Source organism: Saimiri boliviensis, chromosome 13 (assembly GCF_048565385.1).
Source record: "Saimiri boliviensis isolate mSaiBol1 chromosome 13, mSaiBol1.pri, whole genome shotgun sequence".
NCBI classification, from domain to species: domain Eukaryota; kingdom Metazoa; phylum Chordata; class Mammalia; order Primates; family Cebidae; genus Saimiri; species Saimiri boliviensis.
In genome coordinates this window covers 86,593,666-86,605,939 of record NC_133461.1, presented here as the reverse complement: position 1 = coordinate 86,605,939, position 12,274 = coordinate 86,593,666, and the positions used below count along the sequence as shown (strand labels likewise).

The 12,274-nt window shown below is 36.9% G+C and overlaps 1 protein-coding gene across 4 annotated transcripts in view; it reads left to right on the top strand.

Annotated features, from left to right (window-relative positions):
• The window catches only part of TNKS (tankyrase), a 196,608-nt gene that overhangs the window by 171,409 nt on the left and 12,925 nt on the right, over positions 1-12,274 (top strand). For all 4 annotated transcript variants that reach the window (XM_074383914.1, XM_074383913.1, XM_074383912.1 and 1 more), the window contains exons 21-25: positions 4,916-5,036; positions 6,237-6,334; positions 7,857-7,931; positions 8,826-8,931; positions 9,371-9,557. In XM_074383914.1, the coding sequence (XP_074240015.1) occupies positions 4,916-5,036; positions 6,237-6,334; positions 7,857-7,931; positions 8,826-8,931; positions 9,371-9,557 (587 nt within the window). The remainder of the gene's footprint in view (positions 1-4,915; positions 5,037-6,236; positions 6,335-7,856; positions 7,932-8,825; positions 8,932-9,370; positions 9,558-12,274) is intronic.

The following is a 12,274-nucleotide window of genomic DNA, read 5'->3' as shown; positions in this document are numbered from 1 at the left end:
TTGGATGACTGCTTGTGTACGTTTTTATGGTTAACCTGTATATTTTCATGGAAAGTGACCAGATATATTTTGATTTCAAATTCTTGAAGACAAAAGCATGGCCTCCAGTAAATTAATTGCAAACCTTATTATAAAGTTAGTTCTTTATAATACTACTACTATAATTATTACGGTAATACTACTGTGCCATATAACCTTTTAAGCCCAAGCAAGAGAAAGATCTTTTTCATTAAGACTAATTTTGTCTCCCCACCCCAAGTAAAATGAATCTTAGAAGCTAGAGGTAGCCCTTCTTGCAGTGACCTTTGCTTTATATGCAAGATGACTTCAACTGACACATGGATAATCTTTATTCTTAAGATTATAATGTTGTTTTAATGTATACTAGATAGAAATAACTAGCCCAACAAACTTGGAATTTCCTGGGTATAATAACTAAGTCGCAGTTTAAAAAAAGGAGCAAGTTAATTTAAATATGATTTTCAGAGAAATATGTCTAACAGCTGATAGAGCTACATGTAAAATCCCTGAATCTTGAAGCAACATGTCTAAAATCCAACTAACCATTTCCCTCCAGATACTTCCATTTCTCTTTTAATACAATAGTCTTGTAGTTACCCAGCTGCAGAATTTTGGAATAGTTTTTAATTACTTTCATTCCTCTTCTTTTTTAACCATTTCTATTTACCAGGCCCTGTAAATACAGTTCTCCAGTTGCTTTCAGATTCATCCCTTCCATGCCACTGCATCTTCATCTTGTTCCCAGTTGTTTTCCCTTCCAAATCTGCCCTTCATAGCACCAACAATCTCATCCTCCTAAAATACAACTTTGATCATATTACTCTGCTGAAAATACTTCCCAGGGCCTTTGGTATACTTCTGAACCCCTTAATTTGGTAAATAAGGCCCTTTAAGATCTTCTCAGTGCCTGCTGTTCTGCCAGTCCCTCCTTTCAATCCTTATACACTCCCATTTGACCCAGCAATCCCATTACTGGGTATATATCCAAAGGATTATAAATCATTCTACTGTAAGGACATGTGCACACGAATGTTCATTGCAGCACTGTTTACAATAGCAAAGACCTGGAACCAACCCAAATGCCCAACGATGATAGACTGGATAGGGAAAATGTGGTACATATACACCATGACGCAGCCATCAAAAACGATGAGTTCACGTCCTTTGTAGGGACATGGATGAACCTGGAAACCATCATTCTCAGCAAACTGACACAAGAGCAGAAAATCAAACACCGTATATTCTCACTCATAGGCGGGTGTTGAACAGTGAGAACACATGGACACAGGGAGGGGAACACTACACACTGGGGTCTGTTGGGGGGAAATGGGGGAGGGACGGGGGGGTGGGGAGGTGGGAAGAGATAGCATGGGGAGAAATGACAGATACAGGTGAGGGGACGGAAGACAGCAAACCACACTGCCATGTGTGTACCTATGCAACAATCTTGCATGTTCTTCACATGTACCCCAAAACCTAAAATGCAATAAAAAAATAAAATAAAATAAAATAAAATAAAAAATCCATAGGGATTCTCCCAAGACATTGACCCATTTTGCATTTGTTTCTTATCTCAAGTAAATAGAATGAACTTTGGTTAGCACTCTATTTCATGGCCCCACTCTTGTACTATCAGTTATTTGAATCAACTATGTAATTTTCCGACTATAGTGGGTCGTTTTAGAATTAAATGAAATGTTCAGTTACTTTTTAAAGAAATATATAGCATAAAGAAGGAGCTTATTAGACATTGTGTGAGCTAACATAAATCTAAATTCCTTAGCTTTTTATTTAAGGATTTTCAGTGGCCACTGCCTGCTAAAAATGTGGACACATATATTGGGTACCATGTAACTCAGTGCAACTAAATTTAATGTTTAATCATTTCAGCCTTCTAGTCATCCTTTTAAATAATATAAACAGGGAAAAACAGATAAAGCTATACATCTCAGTTCTTCTGTGTACTATTTTTATGACCTCTGTAAGTACCAATAACCTCATAAATGCATCAATAGTACTTCATTATCCATCATTGGAAGGATTAAATGAGGTAATAATGTAAATAAAGTGCTTTGAACTGTGCTTGATATATAGCAAGTACACAGGAAATATTGAAGGGATGGTAGATGGATGACGAATGATTGAATGGAATTGCAAGAATAATGCATATTTATATTCAGTTGCAAGCATATAAAGTTGTGCCATTCCCTTTTTGTTTTCAGATTCCACAGGTTAATAGCTTTTCATCTCTTCTATCCTTCATGATAGCCTAATACACATTTTCTTTTTTTCTTTAGTTACTTATTTTCATATTCACTCCTTTTGTGTGACTGTTAAGTATCTAATTGGATAAATGCCAAGATAGCATAGGTAGATCACTTATCTACTGCTGTGTAACAAGTTATCCAAAACTTAATGCCTTAAAATAACCAACAGGTATTGTTCCACAGTTTCTGTATGTCAAGAATTGGAGCATGGCTTAGTTGGGTGCCTCTGGCTCAAGGTCTGTCCTGAAGCTGCCGTAAACTGTCAGCCAGGTCTGCAGTCTCACCTGGAGACTCACCTGGCAAAGACGGGGACCCGCTTTCAAACTTGCTCATGGTGTCGGTTGACTGGCCTTGATTCCTCACCTGTGGGCCTCTCCACAGAGTCACCTTATGGAGTATTACTGTCGCTGCTTGATAAATTACTGCAGACTTAGCAGCTCAAAACAGCACACATTTTATGAGTCAAGAGTCTGTGCGTAGCTTAGTTGTGTCCTTTGCTTTATGGTCTTTCACAAGGCTATAGAGTGTTAGCCATGGCCAGTATCTCATCTAAAGACTCCACTGGGGAAGGATCCCTTTCCACATTCTCACATGATTATTGACAGGATTCGGTCCCTTGCAGCCTGTTGGACTGAAGCCCCCAGTTCCTTGCCATGCCACCCTCTATAACGTGGTTTCTTGCTTTATCATAGCCAGCAAGAGAAAGAAGATCTGCTAGTCACCTCTCATCACCATTGCTCTATTTGCTTGGTTAGAGGCAAGTCACTAGGCAAGCCTGCACTCCAGAGGAGGGGAGAACACAGCATATGATGTAAGGAGGCAGGAGTCATTGAGTCTGTCTGCCATAGCATGGCAGCCAGTTCTTCTAGGGTGAACAGTCCAAAGAGTGAGTGCCTAAGATGGAAGCCACAGTCTTTTTAATATCTCATGTAAAAAGTAATTTCCCATCACTTCTGCTGTATTATATTTGTTAGAAGTGAGTTCATAAGTCTGTCCTACATAGGGAAGGGACTACAGTGAGGTTACAAATACCAGGAGGTAGGAGACCACTTTCCATAGTAGATGTGAGGCCTTGCCTTCTAAACTAAGTGACTAAGTATCAGTCTCTTTGGGTTGTTGTGTTGGTTTGGGTTGGGTTTTTTGTATTCATTTTATGATTAGCGCCATAAAATGAATAAATATGTTAAATATTCCCCATTACTCCTCTAGAACATTGTAGAGAATATTGTGTTTTGCTGGCCTGGTGTCTACTTCCTCCAGATATGCACTATATGTATCAATTCAGAAAAGTCTGAGGATTCTCTGAGTTGAAGTTACCACATAGATATGAAACCCTTGATTTTAAACTGAAGTTAGTTTAGAATATTTAGAGGAAAAAAATGGGACATCCATAACATAGTTTCCAAATTGTATTAAAATTGTATCTAGCTAAGAATGTAAAGGCTCCTACTATTTTGTGAACTATTCTGTCTCAAAGATGTGTACTTCAGAATTTTTTTTTTTAAGCTTTGCTGAAAACTTTCTTTTGGGTGATTGCCCGCTTTTTGCAATGAAGCAATTATTGCTTAAATGGCCACTTAGAAGCAATATAGAAAATTATTTCCAAAGAGTGAGTGATGTATGCTCATTTCACTGGAAAAATCACTCATATTTTATTCTGACAAAAATCAGTACAGCTCTAGGCCTATTTTGTCAGTGTTTTGAATATTACATGCAAGTTCAAAGTGGAAAAAAGCTATCTTGTTTGAGTTGGAAAAGGAGTGTCTATAAATGAATTTCTTGGTTTTCCAAGGAATGGGAAAATCAAAGACTAATCTTGTAGACTGGTATTTGGATTGTGACAAGGCAAAATTGCATGTTCAGCCTTCAAGAAATGTGGCTACCCAAGTTCATCCTGTGTGTTCAGAACATAGCCACTGGGTGGTAGTAGAGTCACACTACTTCAGTCCATAAAGGAATTAGGTGATTTCGAGCCAACTAATCATCTTCATTTTACAGGGATGAATAACCAAAAATTAAAAACCACTATGTTGTATAAAAATAGAATGTATTTTAAGCAGAAGGGATTGCTTAAAAACTGTCTACTCTTTTCTTGTCAAAACCATAATTTTAATATGTAGCCTCTATATAAAACAGTTTGTAATCTAACTGAACACTTGAGATATCAATCTCACTGCTTTTTAAGGCAGCCTGTCCCAGGCTTGAGTGTTTCTTAGCACTGAGAAGTTCTTCCTTATCTTCATCTAAAAACTGCTTTCTTCTTTTCCTGCACTCTGTTTTCCCATTTTGAAGCTACTGATTCCTCCTGTATCTTGAGGCAAGCAGGATATGATAGGATGAAATAATCAAAAGGAAATATAGCAGTGGTCATTTTGTATTTCTATGGTATTATTTCTCCCTTTTTAATTCTCATGGACCAAAAGCAAATCAAGGAGTACTTTAAGTAAGAAAAAAATGCCGATGAGACTATCAAGACAACTTTTAAAAGATTGTAAGCTCATAGTTATAAGGGAAACAAAAGAATTTTCATAATTTGAATGGTAATCATAGCATTGTAGACAAATGGAAGAGCTTCTGTCCTATGAGGAACCATTAAAGATTTCACAACTAATTTTTTCATTTTTCAGATTACACTAGATGTGTTGGCTGATATGGGTCATGAAGAGTTGAAAGAAATAGGCATCAATGCATATGGGCACCGCCACAAATTAATCAAAGGAGTAGAAAGACTTTTAGGTGGACAACAAGGTAAGCTGTTCAGGAAAAAACAAATTTCAGAAATCAGTGGTACAAGGTAAGTGTTAGGGCTGACAATTGAACTCAGGCAGTCTAACTTCAGAACCATTCACCGAACTGTTGTAGTACCTCCTGTGCCTTCCCCATCTCAGTTACTGGCCTTGTGCTCCCTCTAGCCTTAAAAATCTGAGCCTCAGTCTTTCCTCTCTCCTGACACTTTGTATCCTAAATTTCTCTGGAATCTCTGTACTTCTGTCCTTTCCCATGACTGTCACTTGATCCAAGCCACCATTTTGTCTCCTGGATTGTCCCAGTCACCTTCTGGTTTATCTCCAGGCTTCACATTTGCTTCCTTCCAGTATCTTCTCTGCAATGTGAACACAGTCTTTTCATAATGATTGTATGATCATATCACTCCATTGCTTAAACCCCTGTAATAGAATCCTGTTGCTTTTAGGATAGAACTGAACATTTCCTAACATGCCTTTTCACAATCTAACCTTTCTTTTCTTATCTTGAACCCTTCTCCCTCCCTTATGACTGTCAGCTTTATCTTTTTCCATTGTACTCTGCTGTTAGAAACCTCTTTCCCCTCTGTGTTTATCCATTTCTCTATTTGTTAGAAGCACTTTCACCATAAGAAAGCAAGGGAAGAGAAAGGAAACAACTTTAATCAGTCAGTTAATCTACAGAGCTAATCAAATTACAAAAGTGATGTGAAATTAAAACTGGAAGATTCTGTGCTTGAGTCTTGCTTATTTATCTGTATTTTAGTTCATCCGTGAAACTAACAAAGATAATGTATTTTAAAGCAATTGTAAGTGGCTATTTCAAGCCATCTTACAAGAGTTCTTAGAGGATAATTTTTAAATTTTAGATCTGACTGCATTGTCATGTCAGTGTACGTTTTTCTTTTGTGTCAGATATAGCTTCATTTATGTTCATGAGAGTGTAATTTAACAAATATTTGTTAAACCCTGTGGTGTGTACGAGAAACTGTATAAGAACAGATAAAATCGATCCTCAAACATCTCCATTTTTATCTCCTGTATTTGAGTAAATTTGTTTAAAATAACCTAATTTATCAGGTTCAACCTGCAAACAGTTTAGGCTTGTTCCAAAATGTCAAATTATTTATTATGAGTTTTTTTCTAAAATAGAGCCTGAGTAGTGCAGACTTTTGTTTCATACGTTAATTTTTCTCTCCTACAGGCACCAATCCTTATTTGACTTTTCACTGTGTTAATCAGGGAACGATTTTGCTGGATCTTGCTCCAGAAGATAAAGAATATCAGTCAGTAGAAGAAGAGGTAATATACATCAGAAAACTTTCATTTGATTTTCTTGAAATCTGTGGATAAACCTGTTTTTCTAGAAATAACCTCATCTTACATTGCCTTGTGATCACGGTCACGTGCCTATTAATCAGTCTTTCTTAGCCATTGTGGTAGAATATTGCCAAAATTAAAATATGACTGTTTCACATGGTTTTCACATTATAAGCCTGGGTTTTCTAATGAGTGGGGCCCATCTGTCTTTTTATCCTGAAGATTTTCTTGAAATTCATGCAAAATAAGGAGCCTATTAGAACTATTTTCTTATATTGCCACCTAAGAATCTTATGAAGTGAAACTCTTGCCTCACAGAGAGCATAGGTCTTCTCATTTTTGTTTTTATGCAGTTATAAATGTGACTATAAAATAATATGCCTAATTGTCACATATGCTTCTGAGTCTGCCTCATTATTCTGCATCACATTTCATTTCTCCAGTCACAGTTATTCTGAGCCCCCATGAAGGCTGTCTGTGTGACCCTCCTGGTGGTCAGATGGCAGTGAGACTCATTCTCCACTGATGGCTTATGCCTCACTTCTTACCCTAATAAACAAAGGGCCTAATGTCATTGTTATAAGTAAGCTACCTAATTCTGTTATGCAAATACCTAAGCAGAAAAAGGTATGCCTATTTCTTTTTTTTTTTTTTTAATTAGTACTCATTTTATTTTCATTCCCTGGCTAGAACTCGCATTAGAGAACTCAGCACCATGATCCTAGGGCTGTATTTCAGCTCATACTTAGCCATCTTGTCAGAAGGCATCATGGGTTCCAGTGTCTTACTACCTTATTATTCTCCTAGCTGCTAGTAAATGTTGATAATAATGTCAAAAATGTAATCACTCTTCACAAGCAAAGGAGTAAGGAAAAGAATGCACTCTATTGAGTTAATTCTCTGAGAAACTTAGGTCTTTAAAACATTGTTCTTTTCCATAATTACTTTTAATTTAGGGAGTGGTCAGAAGAAGGTTACTCCCTTTAGTAGTACATTATCGTCAGCTTCGCCTGGCCTTTGGAGATATACCTAGAGATCCCACGCTGAAGACTACTGAGATTATGTGGAATATTTCACCTACAGAACAAATATTTATTGGTCTTTTTAAAACTATTTATTTTTAGCATTTGTCCACTGAGTAGTAATTGAATGTAAGGAGTTTTTGACTTAATTAATGTTAATTCTTCTTCTCAATAAGATAAGATAGTAATTGTAGGTGATTTAATGTGATTTTTTATGTTTCCCCATCGTGTTTACAGAAAACTCCTTCAGAGCTTTTATTTAAAAGTAAATAAAAAGTGCATAAATTTAATATTTATGTTTGAGAGTGACAGAAATACCCACCAAACTTGTTCATCAATTTATAGTGAATGCCTATTTATTTATTAATACTGCATTTTAGACTCATCAATGAAATAATAAAATTGAAATATTGAAAACAAAGTAATGTTTTTAGAATTATACACTGGCATGTTTTTATAAAATTAATTATTTCGTTCTATAGATGCAAAGTACAATTCGAGAACACAGAGATGGTGGTAATGCCGGAGGCATCTTCAACAGATACAATGTCATTCGAGTAAGTTTTTAAAGTTTGAGGCTTGCCTGAAAATCAAATCTAACAATGATAAAAGTTTTTTAAGTCATATTTTCAAACTGTCAAAGATAAATAATCACCTATTGCCCTGAAGTCAGATATCACTCTTCTCACTATAATATCTCTAACTCCCCAAGACAATACTTAACTAAAACTAAAGACATTCTGAAAACACCAAAGCTACAAACAGGAGGCTAGATCAGCCTGTACTAGTGATACCTATATGGATATTGGTCTCCCTGCTCATCTACAAATACAGGCCATAGCTGACAGTTATGTTTATTATTATTTGAAGGTTGCATCGAAGTCTTGGATTGTCAATCTAATTGAACCAGTAATTATCCCAGAATATATATTTCTCTTAATTTCAGTATCTTAATTTGTCTTATGGAACAGATGACTCGTGCTTTTTACAAAGGGGTATCATGAAGATGAATAAAATCTGTGGAGAACCGGTTTAACCCTTTGAGTTAACAGACCTGTGAAAGTTATACTGATACACATTAAAATAACCCAGGGAACTTTTTTTTTCCTAAATACAGATTTATAGGTTCCCATCTTCTGAAATTTATTAATCTGAGGAGAAGCCTAAACTTAACCTTCTTACCCTTCTATTTTTTTTTTTTTTTTTTATCCTGAGGTGATTTAGAGGTAATAGCCAGGTCTGGTATAGAATAACAAAAACCATGACTTCATATTATGTCACTAACAGCTGGAGTATTAACTGAATTACACTGACATGGTAGCTTTATCACTTTTAAATTATGTCTTAAGCAAAGTAAAAATTGAACCTTCCTAAAAGAAAAACATACTTGTCATTTTAAATCGTAAGTGCACATTTCACTGATGATGTTTCGTTCTTCTTCATCCTTAAAGATTCAAAAAGTTGTCAACAAGAAGTTGAGGGAGCGATTCTGCCACAGACAGAAGGAAGTGTCTGAGGAGAATCACAACCATCACAATGAGCGCATGCTGTTTCATGGTGAGTAGCATGGCAGTGATGGTGGATGTCTCCCTGGGCTTCTGCAGGAGACAGTAAAGTGAAAAACCTATGTTAAATTGACTATAATACGATTGTGTTAAAAATGGCCTTGTTTTGATTATTTTCTTCCAATAATTAGTTCTTGGTATCAGCTTTCTAATATATCACACATTAGTACAGACTTTCCAGTGCTTATACAATGAAAATAATTGATCTAAAATTATTTTTAGAACTTAAATTGCAAATTGTGCACCTAATGAATTATTTTTGTTGTAATTTAGTACTACTACATTATGTATAATAGGTCTTCTTAGAAAATACTTTCCATTTATACATTATTCATTTCTTAATATTAACTTGCCCTATGCAAATAGTGTGCAGGCAATTGAGCTTCTAGAAAAGTGTTCAGAAACGAATATTTCTTTCTTTGTACTTCTAGGTTCTCCTTTCATTAATGCCATTATTCATAAAGGGTTTGATGAGCGACATGCATACATAGGAGGAATGTTTGGAGCTGGGATTTATTTTGCTGAAAACTCCTCAAAAAGCAACCAATATGTTTATGGAATTGGAGGAGGAACAGGCTGCCCTACACACAAGGACAGGTCATGCTATATATGTCACAGGTAAGCATCTTGTCTTTAGTGTAATGTCTGCCATCTCCAGGTCGTGAACCAAGAGATAGAATCTCACTCTGTCCCCAGGCTGCAATGCAATGGCACAGTCTCGGCTCACTGTAACCTCAGCCTCCCAGGTTCAAGCGATTCTCCTGCCTCAGCCTTCCAAGTAGTTGGGATTACCACCACGCCCGGCTAATTTTTGTATTTTTAGTAAAGATGGGATTTTGCCATGTTGGCCAGGCTGGTCTACAACTCCTGACCTTGTGATCTGCGTGCCTCGGCCTCCCAAAGTGCTGGATTACAGGTGTAAGCCACCACGCCCAGCCCCAGATTGGTTTATCAGGCTCTGCAGAAGTCACAGGTTATCCTCAGTCTTGTGTCCCAGTAAATCCTGTTGGCTCTTGTGGGTTGGGAGCAGCTGATCAGCCTATGCCCTAACAGGAGCAATAACAGCAGAGCAGATACCAGGGGTAAAAACCAGGTAGATGTCTTCCAGTCATGGGTTATATGATAAAACTCCCAGCAACTTGGCTGTCTCCTGGATTTCACTTTTCTTGCTTTGTGTAATCAGAATAGGGCAAGGCTAAGGATGATTTCTGTAGAACAAAGAACCACTAGCTCTAGTCACATCTGAACAAAGACACACATACTACTAAGGTAGACTCTTTAATTTACTTCTGATGTTGCTGGTGATGTTGTTTTAAGGCAGGATATATAATTAGCCTTGGCAACTTAAAATATCTACTTTGGAATTAATAGCAAACAATGAATATCGGCCTTGTTAATAGGATTTTAAAACTCAAAAATCGGAGAGAACAATGGTATACTCTCTGATGTCAGTAGCAAAAAAAAAAAAAAAAAGAAAATATTGTCCCTTTCCTTGGCAATGAAAAAGTACAAAATAATTATACTATACAAAGATTGGGATTTATTACATTTTTCTGTAAAGTTACCAAATGCATTCTTTTTACAAACCCAGGTTAATAACATATTTTGTAATTTGGTTAAGACCTTAAAAAGACCCAAATAATTTCAGAACAAGGATCTCTGGGGAAAAAAAAGAAAAGCCCCCGTAACCTTAACATTCATTGTGATTATTGACCTTAAAATTTATCTCTCAGCTGTGTTTTGAACAAAATTATTGCCATCAGCCATTCTGATGAGTTGGATGTCATATGTCCAGAAGGAAACTTCCTTCCGTTAAGACCTCTGTGATTAAGAATACAGAGAAATTTTCAAGAATATATAGCATGTAAAAGTTTTTTTTTTTTTTTAATGCTTCAAACATAATTCCTCTGGAGACAAAAATGAGCCTAAATAAGCAATAAAAATGAATCTCAATGAAGATTAACAGTCACACATTAAAATTAGACACACAAGTTTAAGTCTTAGCCAGGATTTCCTAGAAAACAAGAGCATAAAGCAAAAGTAGGTGACAAGTATTTGATTGGCTAGAGCAGCTCCAGGGAAGCAGGAATGAGGGCCCAAAAAGAATTGAGGTGGAGAAGATAGCAGAGCAACCACAGTGTGATGCATTGATGAGCTCTGGCCAGAGTCTCACAGTGAGTTAAGTCGATTGCTCAGTCCATGAGACATCTCCAAAGAGGCTGTATGAACTGCAGCATCTCAGAGCAGTAGTATGTCAGTGAGAGAAAGAGATGAATTTGTCTGCTGGCTCCTATCTTGCATTTGCCAAAATTTGCCCCATAGGGCTAATTGGTACCCCTACCATTTAGGCTGCAGTATCTGCTGCTTGCCTGTAATGCACCACAGTGTACCAGGCAATCCAGTGAGCAGACCTGAGCCAGCAGACCTGAGCCAGCACTCCACTTGCCCATCTACAGCTGCAGCTCATGGGTAGCTGAGCAGGTCCCAAGTCGTCTCCTGCCTCAGCAGCAACAGGGGAACCCTGGTGCAGGAAGCAGAAGACCAGGGCCTGTCAGGTTCAGCTTTGTGTGACATAATAGACTAGGAGCACACAGAATCTAATGACAACATACTAATGTAGAGATAGGGCTCAAAAAGCCTCTTTCTGATGGAGAACAAAGCCCTTTCCTCTGGGGCCTGCAAGAAATTATAGTAGACCAAGCCAGCATCCCAGAGGATCATCAATAGCATCGAACTCAAAAAGCCTGTCCAGATAAGACCGAGTTATCCTGGATCCAGTACAAATTTTAGTTGACTCAAAATAAAATCCCTGGTTAGTGATAACACAAAGATTATACTCCATTACTAAAAACAATTTGATTGAATTATAATTGTTTACATTGAACAGTGTGACCAATTGTACTAATTAGTTAAAATGTTTGTTGCTTATATTAGGGATTGGCAGACATTTTCTATAAGGGATATATAATAATTATTTTAGATCTTGCAGGTCATACAATCCCTGTCACAGTAACTCAGTTCTGCCCTTGTAGTGCAAACTAACCATAGACTATATGTAAATAAATGCATGGCTGTGTTCCAATAAAAATGTATTTACAAAAGCAGGTGGCAGGCTGGATTTGATCCAGGGGCTATAGTTTGCCAACCCCTAGTATGTATAATAGACTTTCTTCCCAGTCAACCTTTCTTACTCTATAATACTTGACATCTGCTCTAATTCATGTTTCACACAGATTAATATGATTTTCAGCCATACATTCAAGCTAGGTACTTTTGTTCATGATCCACTTTTATTATTACTGTTTATCTCATTCCAGTTTCTACTTTTTCCACAT